Source organism: Neoarius graeffei, chromosome 12, assembly GCF_027579695.1.
Source record: "Neoarius graeffei isolate fNeoGra1 chromosome 12, fNeoGra1.pri, whole genome shotgun sequence".
NCBI classification, from domain to species: domain Eukaryota; kingdom Metazoa; phylum Chordata; class Actinopteri; order Siluriformes; family Ariidae; genus Neoarius; species Neoarius graeffei.
Window position 1 is genome coordinate 13894684 of NC_083580.1, and position 27507 is coordinate 13922190.

General features: G+C 41.2%; 1 protein-coding gene across 3 annotated transcripts in view; it reads left to right on the forward strand.

Moving 5' to 3' along the window:
- akna (AT-hook transcription factor) overlaps positions 1-27507 on the forward strand; it is an 83590-nt gene that overhangs the window by 53484 nt on the left and 2599 nt on the right. For all 3 annotated transcript variants that reach the window (XM_060935546.1, XM_060935545.1, XM_060935547.1), the window contains exons 9-23: positions 528-587; positions 676-797; positions 3340-3502; positions 7038-7213; positions 7407-7580; positions 7705-7933; positions 10568-10671; positions 10839-11107; positions 11292-11448; positions 13509-13685; positions 18955-19088; positions 20546-20674; positions 20788-20907; positions 20989-21087; positions 27332-27479. In XM_060935546.1, the coding sequence (XP_060791529.1) occupies positions 528-587; positions 676-797; positions 3340-3502; positions 7038-7213; positions 7407-7580; positions 7705-7933; positions 10568-10671; positions 10839-11107; positions 11292-11448; positions 13509-13685; positions 18955-19088; positions 20546-20674; positions 20788-20907; positions 20989-21087; positions 27332-27479 (2261 nt within the window). The remainder of the gene's footprint in view (positions 1-527; positions 588-675; positions 798-3339; positions 3503-7037; positions 7214-7406; positions 7581-7704; positions 7934-10567; positions 10672-10838; positions 11108-11291; positions 11449-13508; positions 13686-18954; positions 19089-20545; positions 20675-20787; positions 20908-20988; positions 21088-27331; positions 27480-27507) is intronic.

Consider the following 27507-nt stretch of genomic DNA (forward strand, 5'->3'; position numbering starts at 1 on the left):
GGAAAAACGCGGAAGAGTTTGGTCGCATCTAACTACAGCCCCAAAAAATACCATTGGCCATGCTGAGCCTAGCTACATTGCTAACAGGAGTGACAGCGCATCTGACTGCGTCTGACTGACTGGGAGGTCGCGCGAAGCTCGGACAGGTACGGAGCAGCTCATCTCAATTCAGATAAGAGCATATTTCATTATGGAAATACGGTGGACTGTTCCTTTAAAATGCACTCGTGTGGATGACCTGCAGCTCATCTGAAACTGATTCTGGACCTGAGAGCACGCAGCATTGAAGCTCACGCCCATCAACAAAGCCCTCCTTATACCCCAGTGTCTGCTTTGCTCTTCTGTCCAAATCCTCATAGTGGTGACAAGTGACAGTGTTGGTCAACTAGTCTGTGCAATCCCTAAATTATACTGAATACAGTTAACATATTTGCTGTTGCTAAACATAATTTAGTGTAAATAAAATAAAATAAAAATGTTATTATTATAATTTGACCTGTGTTCAATCTGATAATTGTTTTGCTCAGGTGAATGAGTTTGACAAGCTACTAAAGAGTGGAAGACTGAAACCTTATGAGCAGACACAGGTACCGTCATCCATTTTTGCACAAGAGGAAGTGAATGTGTGTAGATCTGCAAAGATCTGCCTGCTAACACATTAATGTCTGTGAACAGGGTTTGTCTCAGCTGGCCCAGGGTCAGGAGTCGATAGAAAGAGTTTACGTGGCTGCTCGAGAAAAGCATCAACAACTACAGAGGCAAAAAGGAGGGAAGTCAGGACCTTTTGACCCTGACAGGTGAATACAGGACACTTTCTGTACACGGGTCATTCTAGAATTGCACGGGGTACATTTCACGTCTCCGAGATAAACCTTTTGTTATTTTCCACAAAAGAAATCGTTATTGAATCAGTTTTGAACAATAATGCAAATTCTGACAAACTTTCACCAATAGCAATGCTTGATGTGCATTTTGGACCCGATTTATCCATAAAATATTAACTCAATGACCCCCACCCCTCCCCCCACATCATTGGCTGTCTTCGACTCCTGATTCATACGTTCAACTCAAATAAATATGAAGCGATTCAGTCTAACAATCTGTTTTTTGGAACTTATTCTATTAGCTGTTATAAAATCAATTGCACAGAAGGTCTATTTTCCGTATTACGTAAAATTTCAGTAATTTCAAAAAAATTATCCGTCCCAATGTTCTTGTCAGCTCTGTTTACCTCGTTATAAAACCGCATAAAATCCACAAAGACTTTTAATAATACACATGACACCCACACTGAGTGATGTCACTTCCTCTGGCGGGAAACTTCAGAAAGGCAGTGAGGCATGTTCTATTTCTTCTCTCGTTAATTTGAACAAAATGCTGCGGATACACCGACAGTTGATTAATTATTCGTCAAATCTGTTACTGTGAATCTCTCACTCATTTTTTAAAATCAATAATATGATTAAAATCCATAACATTCTGTTTTAAGACATGCCATGCGGTTGCTAGTTTGAGGTTAGCACGTGGAGTTAAGGCACAAAATGTCAACTCTGTTATCATCAGTTCTGTTAATGGATTGCCCAGTTTAACGACAACAGAGTTGACGATGGCTAACAGAGTCAACGCTTGAAACGTACCCCGCAATTATAGAACGGACCGTATACAGTGGGGCAAAAAAGTATTTAGTCAGCCACCAATTATGCAAGTTCTCCCACTTAAAAAGATGAGAGAGGCCTGTAATTTTCATCATAGGTAAATTTCAACTATGAGAGACAGAATGGGGGGAAAGAATCCAGGAAATCACATTGTAGGATTTTTAATGAATTAATTGGTAAATTCCTCTGTAAAATAAGTATTTGGTCACCTACAAACAAGCAAGATTTCTGGCTCTCACAGACCTGTAACTTCTTCTTGAAGAGGCTCCTCTGTCCTCCACTCGTTACCTGTATTAATGGCACCTTTTTGAACTCGTTATCAGTATAAAAGACACCTGTCCACAACCTCAAACAGTCACACTCCAAACTCCACTATGGCCAAGACCAAAGGGCTGTCAAAGGACACCAGAAACAAAATTGTAGACCTGCACCAGGCTGGGAAGACTGAATCTGCAATAGGTAAGCAGCTTGGTGTGAAGAAATCAACTGTGGGAGCAATTATTAGAAAATGGAAGACATACAACACCACTGATAATCTCCCTCGATCTGGGGCTCCACGCAAGATCTCACCCTGTGGGGTCAAAATGATCACAAGAACAGTGAGCAAAAATCCCAGAACCACACAGGGGGACCTAGTGAATGACCTGCAGAGAGCTGGGACCAAAGTAACAAAGGCTACCATCAGTAACACACTACACCGCCAGGGACTCAAATCCTGCAGTGCCCCCTGCTTAAGCCAGTACATGTCCAGGCCCGTCTGAAGTTTGCTAGAGAGCATTTGGATGATCCAGAAGAGGATTGGGAGAATGTCATATGGTCAGATGAAACCAAAATATAACTTTTTGGTAAAAACTCAACTTGTCATGTTTGGAGGAGAAAGAATGCCGAGTTGCATCCAAAGAACACCATACCTACTGTGAAGCATGGGGGTGGAAACATCATGCTTTGGGGCTGTTTTTCTGCAAAGGGCCCAGGACGACTGATCCATGTAAAGGAAAGAATGAATGGGGCCATGTATCGTGAGATTTTGAGTGAAAACCTCCTTCCATCAGCAAGGGCACTGAAGATGAAACGTGGCTGGGTCTTTCAGCATGACAATGATCCCAAACACACCGCCCGGGCAACGAAGGAGTGGCTTCGTAAGAAGCATTTCAAGGTCCTGGAGTGGCCTAGCCAGTCTCCAGATCTCAACCCCATAGAAAATCTTTGGAGGGAGTTGAAAGTCCATGTTGCCCAGCGACAGCCCCAAAACATCACTGCTCTAGAGGAGATCTGCATGGAGGAATGGGCCAAAATACCAGCAACAGTGTGAGAAAACCTTGTGAAGACTTACAGAAAACGTTTGACCTCCGTCATTGCTAACAAAGGGTATATAACAAAGTATTGAGATGAACTTTTGTTATTGACCAAATACTTATTTTCCACCATAATTTGCAAATAAATTCTTTAAAAATCAGACAATGTGATTTTCTGGATTCTTTTTTCTCATTTTGTCTCTCATAGTTGAAGTGTACCTATGATGAAAATTACAGGCCTCTCTCATCTTTTTAAGTGGGAGAACTTGCACAACTGGTGACTGACTAAATACTTTTTTGCCCCACTGTATGCGGCAACATATTCGACATTTTGTCGACCCACGTATGCAGCACATAAGTCATTTCTGTATTGTGCTTTGTATCTTTAGGGAGCTCGAAAGTCTGATATTTCAGTCAGGGATACGATTGGAGGAACTGAAGGAGTGGATAGAACACTCTGAGCATCATCAGGTCATCGACCCTATCCCAAGCGAACCCCATCATGCCCTTCAGCCCTGTGTTTCTCTGAAAGTGCCAGAGCCACAGCTGGAGGTACTTTAAACTCTGTCACTGACCCACATCTGTGGGACAATGTAAGAACTATAACCTTCCTTTGGGCACTAGTAGTGTCATGAGTAATTTGCATCTGAATTACTCAGATGAACACAAGGTGGCAGTGTGGAGAGGCAACAAGCTTCAGGTTTACTCTGAAAAAAGCATGTTGTTTAGTTAAAACTTAGATACTTTAGAGCTTGATTGAATCCACAATTGATATCTTGCATATCCAGTTAGAGAAGATTTAAAGGGGAATTGAAGTCATTTTTAAACTTGCTTTATTTCTTAATTAACGTGTTATTCAATTACGTTTTCGGTTTTATTAACCTTATATCGTGACTCGTATTGGCATATTATAATACACTTATCGGCCTTTTCGGTTTTTAGCCATGTTGAATGTAGTTCGTTTGGTCCACGGCAGGGGTCGCTTATCCACGCGATCTTCATGAGACTTGTGCGAGACTTCAAACGTGAAGTGTCAGCGCCGCCATTTTGAAAACTGTTTACACAGCGGCCAGATCGCCATATCGTTCCAATTTAGATTCATTTTGAGATTTGCCAGCTTCATCAGTGATGGAGATTATTCCATATGACTTTGGTTAAATAAATTAAAAAAACGCTTTCAGACACTAGTCCGTCGCACTGGTATTGACGTCATTACTGTCGCACAATTAAAACATGCCGGATCAGTCGGCTGGTGGGTTTTCAAAATAATAAGTACATGCATGTGTTTTTGTGATAAATCCATATTATACTGAGCGCATTTCCCACATTAATCAATACAAAGTGCCTGCATCTTTCAGTTTTTTTTAATCAAGGCTGAATACTTTCTTCTTTGCTGCTGCCTTTTATTAAATTAAATTTGAGACTTTTTTGATTTCTTTCAGCGCGACCGCAATGCATGATGGGATATATTGCTTTGGTTAGTGACCAGCGTTGTACACTACTTTTCGTGATGCATTGTGGGATACTCTGAGTGCACTATATAGGGTGTAAATAATCCTCACTAAGATTTTGGACAGCACTACAAAATGGCGTCCTCACTATATAGTGCCCGACAGCGCCCTCCACAATTATTGGCACCTCTGGTTAAGATGTGTTAAAAGTCTTAAAATAAATTCAATTTTTATTGCAGAAGCATAATCTCACATTGAAAATTGTAGAAAAATGTAACCCTTAACTCAAGTGAATTTAAAAAAAAGATCCCTGACTAAGAAATAATTATTTTTCATAAAATCACCTGTTCCACAATTATTGGCACCCATAACAATTTCTAGAAAATAAATGTAATTGAAGCATTTCTCATTCCTACTGTAGTTTATAAAGTTGATCAGAGTATCTAGGAACCTTTAATTAGTAATTCATCACATCCTGTTTCCCTGGGGTATAAATATGATGTGACACAGAGGCCTATTTCTCTTATCCACTCTTCAACATGGGAAAGACAAGAGAACACACCATTCAAGTAAGGCAGATGTGTGTCGACCTTCATAAGTCAGGCAATGGCTACAAGAAAATAGCCGCTCGCCTACACCTGCCCATATCTACAGTCAGAGGAATCATCAAGAAACAACTGGAACAGTGGCAAACAAGCCTGGACGAGGATGCAAGATTATCTTGCCACCACGCACAGTGAGGAGGACGGTAAGAGAAGTAAAAAGTTCTCCAAAGCTCACTGTTAGAGAATTGCATCAAAGAGTAGCATCTTGGGGTCACAAAGTCTCCATAACAACCATCAGGCGCTATCTACATGCCAACAAGCTGTTTGGGAGGCATGCACGGAAAAAGCCTTTTCTCACTTGCAAGCATAAACGTAAACGTCTGGAGTTCGCTAAGCGGTACTGGGACTTCAACTGAGACCGTGTGCTTTGGTCAGATGAGACCAAGATAGAGCTTTTTGGCAACAAACACTCGAATACATCACAAAAGATGAGTATGCGGAAAAGCACGTCATGCCCACTGTGAAGTATGGGGGAGGATCGGTGATGCTGTGGGCCTGTTTCTCTTCCAAAGGCCCCGGGAACCTTGTTAGGGTGCATGGCATCATGAACTCTTTGAAATACCAGGACATTTTAAATCAAAATCTGTTGGCCTCTGCCCGAAAGCTGAAGATGGGTCGTCACTGGGTCTTTCAGCAAGATAATGACCCTAAACATGTGGCCAAATCTACACAAAAATGGTTCACCAAACACAAAATCAAGCTCCTCCCATGGCCATCTCAGTCCCCAGACCTCAACCCAATTGAAAATCTGTGGGGTGAGCTGAAGAGGAGAGTGCAGAGGAGAGAGAGGACTCTGGATGATTTACAGTAGAGAGATTGTGCAAAGAGGAATGGTCGAAGATCCCTCTCTCTGTATTCTCCCATCTTGTGAAATGTTATAGGAGAAGATTAAGTGCTGTCTTGTTGGCAAAAGGGGGTTGTACAAAGTATTAACATCAGGGGTGCCAGTAATTGTGGCACACATGATTTCATGTAAAAGAATTATTTCTTAATGTGGGAATTTTTTTTTCCCACTGAATAAATGCACTTGAATTAAACATTGCATTTTTCTCTTTTTTTGCACTGTTGTCCTATATTATTTTAAAAAAATGAATTTATTAGAGGCGGCACGGTGGTGTAGTGGTTAGCGCTGTCGCCTCACAGCAAGAAGGTCCGGGTTCGAGCCCCGTGGCCGGCGAGGGCCTTTCTGTGCGGAGTTTGCATGTTCTCCCCATGTCTGCGTGGGTTTCCTCCGGGTGCTCCGGTTTCCCCCACAGTCCAAAGACATGCAGGTTAGGTTAACTGGTGACTCTAAATTGACCGTAGGTGTGAATGTGAGTGTGAATGGTTGTCTGCGTCTATGTGTCAGCCCTGTGATGACCTGGCGACTTGTCCAGGGTGTACCCCGCCTTTCGCCCGTAGTCAGCTGGGATAGGCTCCAGCTTGCCTGCGACCCTGTAGAACAGGATAAAGCGGCTAGAGATAATGAGATGAGATGAGATGAATTTATTAGAAGCCTAAGAACATATCTTAACGAGGGGTGCCAATAATTGTGGAGGGCACTGTATATAGTGAGTAGGGAGCGATTTCTGACACAGGGAAAATTACTGCTTTGATTACGTCAGCATTTAAAAGAGGCAGATGACAACGTTGGCAGATGTCGGTCACTTTGATTTCCTCTGTACGTTTTACTTCCGCCCTACGATGTCTCGCACAGGTCTCAGCGAATCTCGTTTATAGCCGTCGCTTTGACATATGGACTGATATATTACAGAGCATATTTCACTCATAACTTGCTATAGCAGTGACAAAATAGAGATCGAAAATACATTCCTATATTTAATAAAATGAGATAAATAGACTTTTGATAATAAAAAATTTGCCTTCAGTTCCCCTTTAACTTTCATGACGATTAGTCATTTCATAGTAGATTGTTTAATTCATTAACTAATTAAGGAAGCGAATTGTGAAACCTTATTTAGTATGCTTTAGTACTCGTATTGTATTATTGGTTGTGTGGTGCTGACCTTCTACTCATCTGTCTGTGATCAGAACCCCACCTCTGCAGCTCATACAGAGGTCATGGTCGGCTTGGAGGTGAGTTCTGTCAGTGGGGAGAGTGATGGAGAGAGAGAGGAGGGTACAGAGGACATGCTTCCATCTGTCTTCCGTCCCCTGAACCACAAACATCAACTTGTGGAAAAAGACTTTAGCAACCTGATGGACCAGTAAGAGCTTTATAACCCCGGCCTCTAATTTGTCTCATGAAAACCAGTACATCTGTTTAGCTGCTCTGCTTTAATCCAAGCATATTACGCATGTTCAAAAGTGTTATATGCTCAGGAGGAAGAGCATAAATAAACGCACCTATTAGAATCATAACAATCTGTGTTACTGGACTGCTTTTTGCCTCATACTCAGCTACCAGAACTTCAGGGATTTATCCAAGCTTCTGGACCGAGACCAGACTGAGGTGGACCACAATTCCCTGGAGTTAAGAGATCATTCTTCTCACCCTGCCAGCATTGATGGGATAGAAATTGAACAGCAGTGGAGAAGTCAAGACAAGCGGGACTCAAACAGACCTCTCCATCCGTGAGTCTGGTTGTTATGAGAAACATATTCCAAGCTAATGCGGTTCAGCTCTTCAACGCCACAATGACTGGAAATTATTTCAATAACATGTAAAGACTGACTGTTTACTCTCGCTCTGTCTTAGACTGCCAGTGGCAGACTCTCTCTCAGGCCCCTCTTGTTGCTCACATGCGTGTAACGCTATGGAAACTCTCCCAGAGGCCTCAGTCCCAGCTTCAGCGTTGCCAAGGAAACCGGGCAGTGGAAGGAGAGCTGCAGGTAACATAAATTCCCACAGCTGCCCGGGAGAGAGAGGAGCAATGGGAAGAAAGGCCCCTAAAGAGAATGGCAGGACCCTGAGAGCACAGCTTCAGGTCAGTAAGAAACTTAGGAACAGTGCGACATACTGAAACCTTTTTTATACGTTATACAGACAACTCCAGAATAAATAACTCCCTTCAAAATAATTGGTAAAAATAAACTATCACTTAAAGAACTGGATAGAGAGATGTCCTTCCTCTTTAAAACATCATTATTATTACAAGAACATTTTCTCAGGATTCTTTGGCAAATTTACATTATAGAAAAAGAAAAAAGTCATATTTAATTCCTTGCAGTCTCCAGAAACGGCTTTTGGAGTAAAAATATTTTGCACATCACCGTAGGGAAATTCAGAGTGCTTTCGACACAAAAGAGACATAGATGTTATTTACCAGCTGGGAGGTCCGTATGGTGAAATACCGTGGCCGAGGTCTTGAAAGTACTGAGCGAGGCCCTCTGGGCCGAGGTCAGTATTCAAGGCCGAGGTCACGGTATTTCATCATACGGACCGACCTTAAGCTGGTAAATAATATATTTATTTTTTTCTTTACCAAATTCTAACAGAAAATGAGAGCGCCCGAAAGGGAAAACCGAGCCGAGCCGCCATTTTGAATCCTCATTCACGGCTGTAATGCAAATTGCTTCCTCCTCGGTATGCAAGTGCACTTCCATGGCAGGAAAAAAAACTACATTTTGCCGCCTATTTATACAAAATTGAGTTATTCAGGATTCAGCCATGTTTTTGCTCGGCGTTAGCAACAGTTACAGGTTTTTAGCTTTCTCCTGAAATGTTTTCTTTTATTTCTTCTTCCTCAGGGTAGTAAAACTCGCTTTCGCTGTGAAAACGGTCGTTATCGCTATCCATGCTGTAAAATTAATGCTATTCTCCTGAGAAATGCTGGCAAAAATTTATAAGATTTTTGATAAAAATCTTATAAATAAATCTTATAAAAAAGATAAATGTTGACAAAAATTGCTACTGTTTGTTGTTGTTGTGAACTAGCGAGTCGCCAGAGGTCTGTAACTGGGATCCGTACCGTAGGATACAGACCCGCTCGCCAGCCAATCAGAGCGCAGGATTTGATGGAAACCGGACCGCAAAAAAAATAAAGATAATTATTGCCTGAAACAAGTCCACTTAACAGTTATTCCAAATGGCAGTGTAGTGGTTAGCACTGTTGCCTCACAGCAAGAAGGTTCTGGGTTCGAACCCAGCGGCCGACGAGGACCTTTCTGTGTGGAGTTTGCATGTTCTCCCTGTGTCTGTGTGGATTTCCTTCCACAGTCCAAAGATATGCAGGTTAGGTTAATTGGTGGCTCTAAATTGACCGTGAGAGCGAATGGTTGTTTGTGTCTCTATGTGTGTGTCAGCCCTGCGATGAGCTGGCGACTTGTTCAGGGTGTGCCCTGTCTCTCGCCCATGGTCAGCTGGGAAAGGTTCCAGCTTGCCCTGCAATCCTGCATGGGATAAGTGGTTACAGACAAAACAACCAACAGTTGTTCCACGAAATCAAGTCATACATGAGCTGGCTATCAGCCATGTACGACGAGATTGAGTGGAATAGCTGTTTTATTCTATCCACATTCACTGGATTTTTAGAAACGGAGCATTCTTATTCTTATATTTTGCAAATTCGATAAATAAAAACTTGATACGAAACGTCCGACAAAATCATTTCCACTTAGAATGTAAACAAACCAGCGAAATGACAGGAGTAATTTGTGAAGAATGCTAGAATGATATAATAATAATTATTGAAACATTTTTTAAAAAGATACGTTCTTACGGGTGGCACGGTGGTGTAGTGGTTAGCGCTGTCGCCTCACAGCAAGAAGGTCCGGGTTCGAGCCCCGTGGCCAGCGAGGGCCTTTCTGTGTGGAGTTTGCATGTTCTCCCTGTGTCCGCATGGGTTTCCTCCGGGTGCTCCGGTTTCCCCCACAGTCCAAAGACATGCAGGTTAGGTTAACTGGTGACTCTAAATTGACCGTAGGTGTGAATGTGAGTGTGAATGGTTGTCTGTGTCTATGTGTCAGCCCTGTGATGACCTGGCGACTTGTCCAGGGTGTACCCCGCCTTTCGCCCGTAGTCAGCTGAGATGGGCTCCAGCTTGCCTGCGACCCTGTAGAACAGGATAAAGCGGCTAGAGATAATGAGATGAGATGAGATGAGATGAGATGAGATGAGATGAGATGAGATATGTTCTTACCATCAAATACTTTCATTCCAATTTTTTTGGGTGCTTTTTTTTTAAAATTTTTTTAGGGTTTTGTTTTTGAGTAGAGTTTTTCTTTCATCCTTGGTTGGTTCAGCAACACGCACCACCATTTTGTTTTTCTCTACTCACGGTGTATGAGCTGATAGGCTCGTAGCAGCCAATCAGAGCGCCCGATTGCTCATATCCAGTGAATGTGGATGGAATAATAATGGATATAAAATACATAACAGCACTTTTGTATACTGCTACATCCATGACAACAAGCTGTTTGGGTTAGCTGCAGAAAAGAATCTGTTGCTGAGAACAAATCAGAAAATCAGCGCCTGACCTGACCTTTGTATTCTGCCTCTAAGTTGTCCGTTTTACACCATTCTTCATTTCATATATTCGTCTTTACTTGTTTTTATGAATTCTGCCAATAGAAGGGACACTTCTGGAAAGCTACAATTTGTTGTGCTTGTGGGATTGTAGGATGGTGTGGTAACTCCAGAAACAGACAGTGGATTTCTGGGTTCGGAGAGCAGTCGACTCACACCTGCAGCACAAAGCCCTGTCCAACAGAGGGCAGCAGTGAGGTGGGCTGCGCTTTCACTGCAGAGTGTCTCTCTACATCCCTTTCTGTGCTCATTCAGCGTATTCTTTTTTCTATTTGCTGTTGATTGTGTATGCTTTAGGCATATTAGTGTGTGTGTGTGTGTGTGTGTCTCTACTCTTACTCCACCCTCTTTTCTGTTTCCTCCAGGGCGACAAGGCCATCTGTCGCACAGGAAAAGTGCGGCATAAATCCTAAGTCTAGCTCTCCAGCACACACACAGCCATCTTCAGATCCCACTAAAGCCCATGCCATTGCTTCTGGAGGTGCTCCAAGATCCTTGGCGAGAAGCAGAGAGGCAAGGATGCGACACATTCCCAGTTCGTCTGCCTCCAGCTCCCCCCTGCGCTGGCCCAGCACACCTCTCCAGCCTTGGCCTAGTAGCGGCATTAGCGAGCTGGAGCAACAGAGCGAATCTGGTAAATATTATTCACAGCAGGTCAAACAGCCTTGTTGAGGCTCGTACACTAACTGAAATATGAATTAGTTATTGTCTAAAGAGCTCGTCTGGAGATATATAATTAGGTGGACGTTGAAATAGCTTGTCTGTTTCATCGTATTTCCTTCCTTGCTCACCGACTTCTCTCATCTATTTTTCTTTAGCCCATTCCTTATCAGAAGATGGAACACGACAGGGTGACCAACACACACGACCATCCAATCAGGATCCTTCTTATCTCAGAAACTCCTCCCTCACTGCACCCGATCACCATGGTGACCATGTCAAAGCTCAAAGTTCTGGGCAGCTGGCGAATCACCAGTGAGTCTCTTTGTAGCCGCCATAGAGATGGTAGCACAAACAAGCTGGGATTTATGCCTGCTGCAGAGTGGACACACTGAAAGGAGTGCACTGCAGTATATTATTATGAGGGAAAGTCCTCAGTGGAGGAATTAATTTATTTTTTCAGGGGCATAAAATTACATACAACCTGATTTACTGATTCAGGATGGAACGTTTTTAAAGACAACTGATACGCACATTGATTCATACAGTATAGTACGTTATGATATTACTGTAGGTAAACGGGTTGTGGCTTGACTGACATACGTGATCTCGAGGAATTATGGACAGTTTTTTTTTTTTGTTTTTTTAATGAGCCATCTTCTATTGTTTTTTTTTACAGTCATTGCAAGTTGATTATCTCGAGGAACATAATTGGAGTGGTATTTTTAACTACTTTTACCACATGCTGTGTGGAGTTCAGGGGCGTGTTTAGCCTATTTTTGGGGGTGCTCAAGCACCCCCAAAAACGAGCTCAGCACCCCCTAGCTCAGCACCCTCAAAAACACTGCTTTTGGACGTAATTTTCATAAATAAGTGCCCTTGCGCACTGCGCAATGAATGTGTGCGCGGGCGTGTGTGTGTTCTTGAATTCACCTGTTACGTGATAGTTCTATGAGCAGTAAAATACCTCTCCTCCTTGCGTCCCCTCTGATTGGGTTGCCTGTCCGCGCGAGTGCTTGCTACGACATGGTGGGGTTTTTTAACTGGCTTCCACGCCGATGAGGAACTCGAAGTAGCACCTGAGTATTACTGGCATAGCGAGATGTGAAGGTACGGACTGGAGTTACAATTGTTAAACACAACACAATAATATGCATAATGCAATATTGATGTTCCCTGGTCTATGAACAGAATGATAAAAACGACATTTATCATCCATATCGAGATACTTTTGTGCAGAGCTGTACAAGTGCTATGGTGCTAGACCACCGTGTGTTAGTCAGTTTTATTTAATGTAACACACCGTTTACTAATGTAAACTAATGTAAAATCATAATAATACACACTATTATTACACAATAACACATTAATTAACAATTACCACTGTTCAAAATGAATAGCTCCAACATTACAAATGCAGTAGTAGGTTTTGTTTAGTTAAAAATATAACGTAAATATTTGTGTCAGTGGTTGTAAATGTGTAGATATCATAGTTTATTGGGTCAGCTTCTGTTAAAACATTGCATAAGTCTAGTCTTGTCTAGTCTAGTCTTCTTGTCTAGTTAAGTCTAGTCTAAATGCGGAATAAACGTGGAAACACTGTCGTTCAAGCCAGGTGCCTCTGTCAGCTCTGGGGGCTAAGCACCCCCAAAGATCAGATGCTAGAATCGCCCCTGGTGGAGTTAGTGCATCTGTACCACATCTTACTTCAAAAGTTGCTTATCCACTGCAGTATGCTGTCTTTTATTCTGTCCACATTCACTGGATATGAGCAATCATGTGCTCTGATTGGCTACTCTACTACTAGGCTATCAGCTCATATACCATGAGTAGAGAAAAATAAAATGGCGGAACGTGGTGCTGAAACAACCGAGGACGAAATAAAAACTACTTGAAAACAACCCTCCCCCCCAAAAAAAGCAACAAAATATGGAATAGAAGTATTTGATGGGAAGAACTTTTTTTTTCAAGAATTATTACATATTATCGCATTTTTCACAAATTGCTACTGTCATTTTGCCAGTTTGTTTAAATCCTAAGCAGAAATCATTTTGTGGGACGTTTTGTATAAAGTTTTTATTTATTGACTTTGCAAAAAATAAAAAGGCTCTGTTTCTCAAAATCCAGTGAATGTGAAGATAATAAAACAATTATTCCACTCAATCTCATCGTACATGGCTTATAGCCAACTCGGTGCTACGTGCCTTGTCGACTATCAGCTCATGTACGACTCGATTTCGTGGAATAACTGTTAATTGTCCATCGTTCAAATCCACACTTCCATAAACTCTTCGTTTGTGCATCTTGTTTGTTTGTTTGTTTGTTTGTTTGTTTGTTTGTTTGTTTGTTTGTTTGTTTGTTTGTTTGTTTAATAGTGAGGTCATTGAGTCTCTTCAGGCAGAGGTGCACAGACTCAGGGACCACTTAGAGGAAGCACTCAGGACAGCCAGTCCTTCCCATCGTGTGAGAGCGCCCCCTTTTCCCTCAAAGCACGTTAGAGACCATACACCTCCTCAAAGATCTACGCTTCATCCATGGCAGCGTGATTTCAGGTGCCTGTCTTCAGAAACACTATCTTGCACCAGTTATTTCGGTGACAAATGAAGGTCAATGTTCTTAATACTGCAAACTTAAACATATCTTGTACCAAGGCGGTTTCCTTCAGAAGCAGTGGAGTATTCCAAGATGCTTGTTACCCTCCCTTATCAAAAAGAAGTATACTTCAAGTTCATTTTATTAAGTATACTTAAGTAAAGTATATTTCCTTAAGTATGCTTTTGTGTACCAAGTATACGGATATCAATGTACTTGTAAGTACAGGGTTTCCCATACATAGACCATTGTGTGGCGCAGCGCCACACGATGGATTCCTATCGCCACACAATCAGACTCGCGATTTTGAAAAAAAAAAATTCCGTTGGACATCCCTGAGTCAGGCTATAAACCAATTTTGATGCAGACAGTAGCAACTTGACGCGAGGAACCGGCCTTATTGCATTATCCCGTTTATCCCGCTTCAGCAATGACTTCCCTTACAATAGGGCACTGGAGTTTTTTTTTTTTTTCAGGAAGCCACGCAGAATTAAATGTTCTGATAGGGCATGCAGGCTTTGCACCAATTAGGGTAATGCTTTTCATTATTGTTAGTTGCCTTGGTGTTACCTTAAGTGGTTTCTTACATCTAATTATGATATTTTATTATTATTTTGTTACATTATACTATTTATTTAATTTTAGTATTGGTTGAGGTAAGTGTTGAGTTCAATATTTAAAATAAAAACCTCCAGCTTGTTTTTTGCAATTTATTCCTTGAATGTCAACTAAAGAATGATTGAAAGATTGCCACCAAAAAGGCAAAAAACTAAGGTAAAAAACAGAGATGCACCGATTGACCGGTTGCCGATCGGAATCGGACGATTTTCACGTGATCGGCCATGACCGGCGACCGGCCGGTCAAAATTAAAATATGCCGATTTTCTGCAGATCAAAACTTGTGTATCACATAGGGATGAAAGTGGAAATACTCGTAATTTGCAACTAAAAAGACTGCAGCCACACTGGCAGCTTGACCATGCTTTCTAGTGCGATTGTGTTGCACTCGCGCAGAACACTGTCAGTCCTGCGCGCCTAACGAGCTCCAGCGCGCGCGCCGTTAACAAAAAAAAAAAATTCACCATATTTGGATATATTATATATCCAAATATAATGAAATTTTTTTTGTGTGTCAGATATTGGATGTGAAAAGAAGAAAATGTTTGTGGTTGTGTGAATTTCCCATTACAGAAATTAATACATTAGCCTATTACCAAACATCTAGTTAGATTTGTACAAAGAGAGAGAAAAAATTGTCTTTTTGTTTGTTTTCCGACCTTGGTTGCACTTGATTCCATTGGAAATTACTCTACAAATACACATTTGACAAAGATGAAAGAATGGCTATGGTATAAGTATGACTGGAAATTATTTTTGTATTCTGATACTGAATGAAGAAATGGGTTGTTCCATAAGGCATAAGTTTTCAGATCTAAATAGGCTTATGAAAGTGTGTTCCATAGCAGTAGGCAAATAATATGAGGGGGAAGTTGTTTTTGTGCCAGATATTGGATGGGAAAAGAAAAAATGTTTGTGTGAATTTCCTATTTCAGGAATTAATATGTTAATACCAAACATGAAGAAAGATTTACAAAACAATGTCTTTTTGTTTGTTTTCAACCTTTGAGGTGTTTGAAAATTTATTACTGAAAATCTGGCAGAATGTTCTATTAAAGAAAAGATAAAAAGAAAATAGTCTTTGTGTGTGCTGTGAAGTGGTTTGAAAAAATAAATCGGAATCGGCCAAAATCGGTATCGGCAGGTCATACTCCATGGAAAATCGGAATCGGCCCAAAAAATTGCAATCGGTGCATCTCAAGTAAAAACTAAACTTTAACTTCAATTTTGGTGAGTAATTTTCATAAATGTAAAAGACAGGTTTTCCACCAACATCAAGCCCAGCAAACTAATGGCCTGCCCTGTAATGTAAAGTTGGGTCGAGGAATGAAACCAGGCAGGGTTCTGGTAAAAATTGTTTTAGCGGTCTTCTCTTAAAGAACTTAAAAGAATTTAGATTGAACTGAATAATCTCAAACGCTTCTTGTAGCTTTAAAATAGTCCCAGCAGGTGACTCTGAAGAAAAATACTGTGTGTTTGAACACCGCCCGCTGTAAACACTTTGCATTATACACCCCAGTGACCGACTCCAACGACCGCCACGACACCACCGCGCACGATTCCCTCATCGGCACAGTGGAGCACCACAAATTGCTACCTGGTCTGTGGGAAACACTGAAGTAAACAAATCTAAAACTTCTTGGGACTAAATTGGCCCACTTTTAGTTTATATAAAGTATACTTTAAGTCTAACAGCAGTAAACTCTGAGTATACAACTAGTATTTTTTTATTTTGTACTGCAAGTATACCACAAGTAAACTTATCTACTAATAGTTTACTAGTTCTATACCTGTAGTCCACTCTTTAGTTTCCAAAAGCATACTTCATAGTATACTGGAAATATGCTATTGGTTTACTCGTTACACACTTCTAGTCCACTTTTTAGTTTATAAAAGTATACTTCATAGCATATTGGAAATATACTATTAGTTACTGGTTATATACATCTAGTCCACGTTTTAGTTTTGAAGTATACTGCAATTACCCTTCTACAGTAGGTATACTATTAGTTTTCTAGCCCTAACCCTTACCTCATGCACACTACCAGTAGACAACTTACGTGTTTTGTTAAAACATGCTGCCATATATCACAAAGATGTGTGAAAAAGAAGTATTTTATAGGCTACTATAGGCTTATTTATTTATTTAGTGTTTGTGTAGTTTGATGTTTGTTTTTGCTTGAGTGTTTTTGTCCGCCGGTTGTAGTGTAGCTCCGGACCCAGTTTTGGGCGTCGGTTCCCTCCAGGCCTTGGTTCGCCGTGGGTGATGCCTGTGCTCCTAGCTATGGACTGCAGTGAGCTCGTTGCTCATTTTAACATCGTGGTTGTCCAGCGCTCTGTGCAGCAGTGCTTTAGTGCTTGGCATGATGTTCCGAGCGATGTTGCTCGGTGGTGTCGTGGCAGCTGTGCAGGCAGTTTGGGACATACCAGCGCTCTGCGTGGTGGTGCATGTGTGCTCACTTTGTGGATCCATGGCGTGGTGTTCCAAGTGATGTTGCCCGGCGGTGTGGGACTTGTTTTCGTGCACCTTTTGATGGGACTGTGGCTGCTACACCATTGGAATGACATCCTGACCTCTATTTGGTGGACTTTTTTTTTCCCCCCCATAATTGTAAAGTGACCTTGGGTTTTGAGAAAGGCGCTATATAAATTGAACTTTATTATTATTATTATTATTATTGGGCGGCACGATGGTGTAGTGGTTAGCGCTTGTCACCTCACAGCAAGAAGGTCCAGGTTCGTGCCTCATGGCCGGCGAGGGCCTTTCTGTGTGGAGTTTGCATGTTCTCCCTGTGTCCGCATGGGTTTCCTCCGGGTGCTCCGGTTTCCCCCACAGTCCAAAGACATGCAGGTTAGGTTAACTGGTGACTCTAAATTGACCGTAGGTGTGAATGTGAGTGTGAATGGTTGTCTGTGTCTATGTGTCAGCCCTGTGATGACCTGGCGACTTGTCCAGGGTGTACCCCGCCTTTCGCCCGTAGTCAGCTGGGATAGGCTCCAGCTTGCCTGCGACCCTGTAGAACAGGATAAAGCGGCTAGAGATAATGAGATGAGATTATTATTATTATTATTATTATTATTATTATCAAAAGGATAAGCACAACTACAGGGCAAGTACACTTAAACATAAGGCACAAATATTTTAATACTTTATTACACTTTTGTTAAGTATATCTTGATCAAAAGTTTAATATACTTACTTTTCTATATAATTTTCAGTATAAGCCAAGTATACTTATGTATAACTTTATTAAGTAGATCTCTGATAAGTAAATAAAAAGTAAACTGAAAGCGTACTCTCTTATTTTTAGTTTAAAAGAAGTATACTAGAAGCAAACTTGAATAAACTTCTTTTTGGTGAGGGCTGTCAAGTACGGAAAGAGAAGTTGTCACCTTGTGAATGACACACCATATGGGTAGCCTATAAAACCATATGGGTTGCTACGTCACGCTTATCCATTTTTCCCCATTCTTGTCTTGTCAAAGAGTTGTTTTTTTTAAAGGGTTTTTATTATTGTTTAAATTTTACTTTTGCCATTGTTGCCTGTCTGGGACCAGAGTGTCTTCAACAAGCACTTACAGGGCCATGCCTGGTTGCAATGCCCTCTGGGAAGAAAACAGGTAGATTATTCGCTGTGTTGTCATGGCAGGAAGAGAAATGTGCAAGTAAAGGAGCATTCAAATGATCAGAGAGTAGCGCAGGAGTGTTATTCAGCAGCAGCAGTGAATGTGCTACAGACTGAGATTAAGACTGCTTTGACATAGCTAATCAAATGGTTTACCTGTTTTGTAGTATAGTCACCCAGTTGAGTGAGTGAGTGAGCTATCCCACATGTATCAGCTTTATTAAAGAGTCCTCATGTACACTCAAACGTGTATATAAGGATCTGAGAAAAGGGCATGCATCGACAGAAACATGGTAGAAACACTCAGCACCAACTGAGGCCTCACTGTTGTTGTCTTCTTGTATCTTTTGGATAAGTTGAGCCGATAGAGTTAAGTTCCTTGCCCAATTGTGGCAGCTTGGCAGTGTTAGGGCTCAAACCCTGACTCCTGATCCGTAACCCAGAGCCTTAACCCATTTTGCCATCGCTACCCCTGACCAAGACCTCACTGTCTAATTTTACTATATTTTACAGACTGAATATTGATTCGTCGCAGCCTGTATGCTTTGTGGTGAGTCTAAGTGATCCTCACCCTCAACAGGAATTCCTAACATTTGGAGTGATTCTCATTCTCTGTTTATTTAAGAATGTTGTCTGTTATTGTCTGGCGAGGTGTGCCATCAGGAAGACTTTCATATACAGCCTTCTCAAGTTTACAAGGAAACCGCCCTGGAAGTAAAAGAAACTGAACGGAAGGTTTGAAGGTTTAATTATAGGAACGCCACAGGTCCCTTGGGTTGAGGAGAATGGCCAGAAGCTTAGCATGGCATAGCTGGCATGTTTCTTAGGCTACCCACATGGGGTCATGGTCACAAGGTAATGGCTTTTGCTATTGGTCCTCAGCAAGGAAACAAGAAATCTTTGCTAGTTCTGAAGGAAACCACCTGGCAGTCCTCCCGAGGTAACATAACATGACTTTCCATTTCCATGTATGGAATTTTTGCAGGTCTTTGGAGAGAAAGACGGCTAGAAAGAGAGAACCAAGAGGGATTGGGGGCACTGTGAAGGGGGAACAAGAAAGCCCTATACCAAGGAGGAGAGCAGCATCTGTGCCACGCCTCAGACCAGATCCAGATACCAGTGTGTAGATTTAATGAATCTCGATATTGAGCATTAAAATTTGAGCATATTTTCTCTCATCTGTGTGAAAGTAGAGTTGCTGTTTAGGAATTAGAAATGTTCACTAAATACGACAGGTTTTTTTCTGTCAACTTCATTTCAATCTATAGTAATTTCAACATGTTTCCACGTACTAAGTTAAAACAGAAAGCCAGTAACCAGAAACACATTTATTAGGGAAGAATTCTAGGCTATGTAATATTCAAATAATATTGGTTGGCACTGAGTGGTATATCAGATATATTTCATTCAGCTAACATGATACTGAACGAGTCGAAGAATGGAATATATCTGATATACCATGGAAAAAAGCCATTATTATTATTATTATTATTATTATTATTATTATACATACACATTCAATGGAACAATTATAGATTTTACAAAAAGTTAAGAACAGGGGGGTTACTTACCAATATCCAATGCTGATTCCAATCCAATGCAATTCAATGTTCTGTCAGTCCAATGTACATGTAAAAAGTCAAAGTTCAAACAATAAAAATGATCCAACGCCAAAAAGTCCAACTCCAAAAACTCCTGTTTTTCTCTTGTAAATATGCGCAAAGAATATCTAATGAAGTTTTGGTAGCCTTTCAGGTGTTCAATGCATTTTTCTCTTTCAAAATTCTCTCAAAATCTTCTGCATTTAACGAAGCAAACCTGGCGGCCATGTTTGTTTACAAATTGTCACAGTCGCTCGCTAGAGTGGAAGTTTTATGTCTCCGACGTGTCTTTTCCAGTTTTTCGATGTCCGTTGGTATGTTTTTCTCTTGTAAATATGCGCGAAGAATATCTAATGAAGTTTTGGTAGCCTTTCAGGTGTTCGATGCATCTTTCACTTTCAAAATTCTCTCAAAATCTTCTGTATTTAACGAAGCAAACCTGGCGGGCATTTTTGTTTACAAACTTCACAGTCGCTCGCTAGCGCGGAAGTTTTACGTCTCTGCCGTGTCTCTTTTCCAGTTTTTCGATGTCCGTTGGTATGTTTTTCTCTTGTAAAAATGCGCGAAGAATATGTAATGAAGTTTTGGTAGCCTTTCGAGTGTTCAACGCTTCTTTCGAACAAAGAAATGCTTCTGCTCATGCGCAGCAGAAAACTCTCTCATTGGATATTCGCATCAGCTCCGACGTGTGACGTAATGTTGCCTTGACAACCATGCAATATCATAAACCATATTGAATGCTTATTCTCCATTGTGTAGAGTGATGTAATACAGGTAGGATAGGTGATATGATAATATTGCATGCTATCAAACCAAATGAATGAAACCCACTAGAAGGGAATAGAACACGTGTTTTTATTCCATCGAAAAAGTGTCCTGTATTATAATAATAATCAATACTATTAACTAATTAATAACAGTGTTTTATTTGTGTTTACCTACTCGTATGTTTTCTACATTTTGTTAAAAATACAGGTACTGATTCTGAGTATACCCAGTCTGAAGACATGACATCAAAGCGCATCCTAACATCGCCTGTGATGACACACACAACCCGGAGAACAAGGGCTGAAACTAGACGAAGCCCAAAGACGCACACAAATCGTAAGAGAATGTGATAGCCTGTGCATCTATGAGTTTGTGGTAATGCGTTCTGTGACACATTTCTTTTTTGCGAATCACAGAATGAAATTGATAGTGGTGTGTTTTCCCCTAAGGCCAGAAGCGTAACATATCAGCTGACAGCTCAGATGGGAGAAATGATGAGGCTGAAGGCAGAGGAAGACCAGGACATTTGTGCTTGAGCTGTTTGGCACAACGCAATAGAACCTCTGGATGTAAGCATTTTCTTCTGTTATGTGATCTGTCCTCTGCTCCTATATTGTTTATTCACTTATGGGTTTTTGCCTTTTTTTCAGGGCAAGCAAGAAATATTAGCACACCTACTCACACTCGTTACTCCTCTAATTGCTGTCCTCTGTGTGGAGCAACAAAAAGAGAGCCAGTCCTTCCACCTGGTCAGAAATTACAGTATTTATCCTGATTATACTTCATTGCATCTTTTTAATAAATACACACTGGGATTCATTACACAAAATATCCCCTGATGTCGGAGTAGGAAGAAAAATCTACATAGTTTTCAAAATTATTTCCAAATAAAAAAGTCATTATTGTGCAAGTATTCACCTCCTGGTGCTGTGAAACCGCTAAATTGGTTCTTTTGGAAACAGATATGATTACATTGTCTTTTTTTTTTCTTTAGCTTGCTAATGGAGAAGTAATTATTATTAGCACTTTTTGGAAGTAATTGAGGTAATGGCCCTGCGTTTATTATTCTATGTTGGCAACAAATAGAATAAAGGCCCGGTCCCACAATACCAATAACTATAACTACAACTATAATGATAACTATAAATAAATCGGTCTCCTGCAGTTTATGTGGTTGGTGGTCACACCAGACCAATAACGATCCCTATAGCCCAGGCCTGGGTTTATTCGTATCGGTGAGATTGCTTCTGGAGCGATTTTTCCAAACCTGGACCTGATCCGATAAACATCTGACTAATCAGATAATTGTTTCCATGTGATGTTGTCTGAACACATGCTATTTTTCCCCGGGTATCTTTGTACATCCTTGTTGCATCATGAAGTCACGGAATACGGATTCATGGAAAAGAAAAAAAATATAATGCAAAGCACGGATCTTTTATTCACAGATATGTGATTTTCCTTGAAATATCAAGAGTAAATGAATAAAGTAAATACATAAATGCAGGTAAGATATTTTAATCACGAACTTCGGCAGTCCAAACATTTAATTGTTTTCGGCTTCTTAATTTTTTATCCGTGATGCATCATCCGGATGAAATCGGTAACCAGTCTGTAATATCCTTGACTTGCAAGCGATGTCAAAGCAAAATAGAAACCCGGATGTCGGCCATGTTGGTGGAGATACAAAAGCGGGGTCAAGCGACATTCCATACAAAACATAGTCATGCGCGTGCAACTCTCTTTGTTTTTCCCACTGCTTTACAGTGGTGCTTGAAAGTTTGTGAACCATTTCGAATTTTCTATATTTCTGCATAAATAGGACCTAAAACATCATCAGATTTTCACCCAAGTCCTAAAAGTAGATAAAGAGAACCCAGTTAAACAAATGAGACAAAAATATTATACTTGGTCATTTATTTATTGAGGAAAATGATCCAATATTACATATCTGTGAGTGGTAAAAGTATGTGAACCTTTGCTTTCAGTATCTGGTGTGACCCCCTTGTGCAGCAATAACTGCAACTAAACGTTTCCGGTAACTGTTGATCAGTCCTGCACACCGGCTTGGAGGAATTTTAGCCCATTCCTCTGTACAGAACAGCTTCAACTCTGGGATGTTGGTGGGTTTCCTCACATGAACTGCTCGCTTCAGGTCCTTCCACAACATTTCCATTGGATTAAGGTCAGGACTTTGACTTGGCCATTCCAAAACATTAACTTTATTCTTCTTTCACAATTCTGTGGTAGAACGACTTGTGTGCTTAGGGTCGTTGTCTTGCTGCATGACCCACCTTCTCTTGAGATTCAGTTCATGGACAGATGTCCTGACATTTTCCTTTAGAATTCGCTGGTATAATTCAGAATTCATTGTTCCATCAATGATGGCAAGCCGTCCTGGCCCAGATGCACCAAAACAGGCCCGAACCATGATCCTACCACCACCATGTTTCACAGATGGGATAAGGTTCTTATGCTGGAATGCAGTGTTTTCCTTTCTCCAAACATAACACTTCTCATTTAAACCAAAAATTTCTATTTTGGCCTCATCTGTCCACAAAACATTTTCCAATAGCCTTCTGGCTTGCCCACGTGATCTTTAACAAACTGCAGACAAGCAGCAATGTTCTTTTTGGAGAGCAGCGGCTTTATCCTTGCGACCCTGCCATGCACCATTGTTGTTCAGTGTTTTCCTGATGGTGGACTCATGAACATTAACATTAGCCAATGTGAGAGAGGCCTTCAGTTGCTTAGAAGTTACCCTGGGGTCCTTTGTGACCTCGCTGACTATTACACACCTTACTTTTGGAGTGATCTTTGGTGGTCAACCACTCCTGGGGAGGGTAACAATGGTCTTGAATTTCCTCCATTTGTACAAAATCTGTCTGGCTGTGGATTGGTGGAGTCCAAACTCTTTAGAGATGGTTTTGTAACCTTTTCCAGCCTGATGAGAATCAACAACGCTTTTTCTGAGGTCCTCAGAAATCTCCTTTGTTTGTGCCATGATACACTTCCACAAACACGTGTTGTGAAGATCAGACTTTGATAGATCCCTGTTCTTTAAATAAAACAAGGTGCCCACTCACACCTGATTGTCATCCCACTGATTGAAAACACCTGACTCTAATTTCACCTTCAAATTAACTGCTAATCCTAGAGCTTCACATACTTTTGCCACTCACAGATATGTAATATTGGATCATTTTCCTCAATAAATAAATGACCAAGTATAATATTTTTGTCTCATTTGTTTAACTGGGTTCTCTTTATCTACTTTTAGGACTTGTGTGAAAATCTGATGATGTTTTAGGTCATATTTATGCAGAAATATAGAAAATTCGAAAGGGTTCACAAACTTTCAAGTACCACTGTAAGCGTTCTTTTAGCTATGCCATATCTTTGTGCTGTGTATGGTTGCGGTCACAACGGTACTCCTGACCATGGCGCGTTCCGATTTTTTTAGAATTCCGGCTGTGATTCGGAAAGAGGGCAAGGAAACTTTGAGGCTTAGTACAGAGAGGAGACGAGGGGATCAGGACGCTTCGTCCAATAGTTAAGACATTTCGTCCAAAGCCTTTTTCATACGCACTATCAATTATTTTATATTTCAGGCATTCCGGTGTTTGCGAACGAAAGCCCCGTGAGAGTGCTGCTCAGTGCCTAAAGATTTAACGTGATCCAGCTGGCTTTAAAAATTAATAACTCGGCCAATGGAGCTCACAGCGAAGCTAAATTTGACAGGCACCTCCCTCTAAACCTCCCCCTTGGAAAGAGCATGGTCTCGGGTCGATAGGACCGTGCCTCGGCCTGGGATTTGTTGCTCGGCGCCTAAAGATTTAATATGATCCATATTATGGCACTCATTTGCTTTACAAAAATGTGTTTTGCTTCGATCAAATTCCATTAAGAATTCCTCCTTTTTTCGAACAAACAAATACCTGAAATATAAAATAATTGATAGTGCGTATGAAAAAGGCTTTGGACGGAGTGGTCATGGGACAAAATGACCTGTATTCGTTCTCGATGGTCGGCAGAAGCGTCGTATCTTCAGAAAAGCCTGATTTTTTAAAATTATATGAGTCAAAACTGCACACATCTTTCTTCGCTCGATCGTTCAAATCGTGGTAATACTGAGAAAATTCAGCACTGTTTACAGACACGCTTTCAGCAGCTGCCATCCTAGTTGCTTTGTATATCCACCATCATGGCGGATGCTCATGACATAGCATGTTTTGATCATGTGGTTGCAAGTCATCTATACGGAAACATTCGCGACCAATCTGTAAATTATTAGCATCCGTGATGCATCCATATTAAAATCCGTAACCACTCTGTATTTTGTATCCTTTTTTATTATATTTCCGTAGTCCGTGACCTATCCATATTTTGTCAACCACTGGAGTGTGTGCATGGGTTGCTTTGAAGTCCAGGCTGTAGAGTATGACACGGAATAATCTGCTACTACTTGGGAAAAACTTCCATGATTATTCCTAAATTGCATGCATTTACAGTGGTGCTTGAAAGTTTGTGAACCGTTGAGAATTTTCTATATTTCTGCATAAATATGACCTAAAACATCATCAGATTTTCACACAAGTCCTAAAAGTAGATAAAGAGAACCCAGTTAAACAAATGAGACAAAAATATTATACTTGGTCATTTATTTACTGAGGAAAATGATCCAATATTACATATCTGTGAGTGGCAAAAGTATGTGAACCTCTAGGATTAGCAGTTAATTTGAAGGTGAAATTAGAGTCAGGTGTTTTCAATCAGTGGGATGACAATCAGGTGTGAGTGGGCACCCTGTTTTATTTAAAGAACAGGGATCTATCAAAGTCTGATCTTCACATCACATGTTTGTGGAAGTGCATCATGGCACGAACAAAGGAGATTTCTGAAGACCTCAGAAAAAGTGTTGTTGATTCTCATCAGGCTGGAAAAGGTTAGAAAACCATCTCTAAAGAGTTTGGACTCCACCAATCCACAGTCAGACAGATTGTGTACAAATGGAGGAAATTCAAGACCATTGTTACCCTCCCCAGGAGTGGTCGACCAACAAAGATCACTCCAAGAGCAAGGCGTGTAATAGTTGGCGAGGTCACAAAGGACCCCAGGGTAACTTCTAAGCAACTGAAGGCCTCTCTCACATTGGCTAATGTTAATGTTCATGAGTCCACCATCAGGAGAACACTGAACAACAATGCTGTGCATGGCAGGGTTGCAAGGAGAAAGCCACTGCTCTCCAAAAAGAACATTGCTGCTCATCTGCAGTTTGCTAAAGATCACATGGACAAGCCAGAAGGCTATTGGAAAAATGTTTTGTGGATGGATGAGACCAAAATAGAACTTTTTGGTTTAAATGAGAAGCGTTATGTTTGGAGAAAGGAAAACACTGCATTCCAGCATAAGAACCTTATCCCATCTGTGAAACGTGGTGGTGGTGGTCGTCTCCTGGTTTGGGCCTGTTTTGCTGCATCTGGGCCAGGACAGCTTGCCATCATTGATGGAACAATGAATTCTGAATTATACCAGCAAATTCTAAAGGAAAATGTCAGGACATCTGTCCATGAACTGAATCTCAAGAGAAGGTGGGTCATGCAGCAAGACGACGACCCTAAGCACACAAGTCGTTCTACCAAAGAATGGTTAAAGAAGAATAAAGTTAATGTTTTGGAATGGCCAAGTCAAAGTCCTGACCTTAATCCAATTGAAATGTTGTGGAAGGACCTGAAGCGAGCAGTTCATGTGAGGAAACCCACCAACATCCCAGAGTTGAAGCTGTTCTGTACGGAGGAATGGGCTAAAATTCCTCCAAGCCGGTGTGCAGGACTGATCAACAGTTACCGCAAACGTTTAGTTGCAGTTATTGCTGCACAAGGGGGTCACACCAGATACTGAAAGCAAAGGTTCACATACTTTTGCCACTCACAGATGTGTAATATTGGATCATTTTCCTCAATAAATAAATGACCAAGTATAATATTTTTGTCTCCTTTGTTTAACTGGGCTCTCTTTATCTACTTTTAGGACTTGTGTGAAAACCTGATGATGTTTTAGGCCATATTTATGCAGAAATATAGAACATTCTAAAGGGTTCACAAACTTTCAAGTACCATTGTATTTCCATGAGTGGCAGGACCAAGTAATATTATAGTCGGGATTATAGTTTTATAGTTGTGGTGTGACTGCTCCAGACTGGAACTAAATTCAGGCAGAGGTATAGTTGTAGTTGTAGTTATAGGTATATTTATCGGTGTTTAAGCTTTTTATTATCTATGAATAAAATTGAAGATATTAATTTGAAATTCAGGGCGGCGTGGTGTAGTGGTTAGCGCTGTTGCCTCACAGCAAGAAGGTCCGGGTTCGAGCCCCATGGCCGGCGAGGGCCTTTCTGTGCAGAGTTTGCATGTTCTCCCCGTGTCCGCGTAGGTTTCCTCCGGGTGCTCCGGTTTCCCCCACAGTCCAAAGACATGCAGGTTAGGTTAACTGGGGACTCTAAATTGACCGTAGGTGTGAATGTGAGTGTGAATGGTTGTCTATGTGTCAGCCCTGTGATGACCTGGCGACTTGTCCAGGGTGTACCCCGCCTTTCGCCCGTAGTCAGCTGGGATAGGCTCCAGCTTGCCTGCGACCCTGTAGAACAGGATAAAGCGGCTAGAGATAATGAGATGAGATGAGAATTTGAAATTCATCTGGGGCAGACATACACAGGCTGTGTTTGACACCACTGACATAGAAATTTATTTGTCTTTTGTACATGTACAGCTTCCCAGTATACTACAATCTAGTTATAACCCAATCATGGTGAAGACTGTGCTTAGTCAGGCATCGACTAGAACCCAGTCTGGAAATCTACAGCTGGAGAAAGGCGCCAAATTAATTTCATACTTTTTTTTTTTTAAATATACTCGTCCTCCCAACTCTATTAGAATAAGAATCACATTCAGGCTCATCTGAAGTTATACAATCCTTCCTGATATCTGATTTCAGCCAACCAAAGTTCTGTGCAGAAGGAAACTCGGCCAGTGAGGTCCACACACATGCAAACAGGGGGCGTGTACTTGGCAGTAGCACCTCCCCCTCCAGTGATCGGCAGTGTCCCTGTGCTGCAGTGTGTGCCGGTCTGTCCTTCAGTCCTGTAAGTAGCTCAGGATAACCATTTAGCT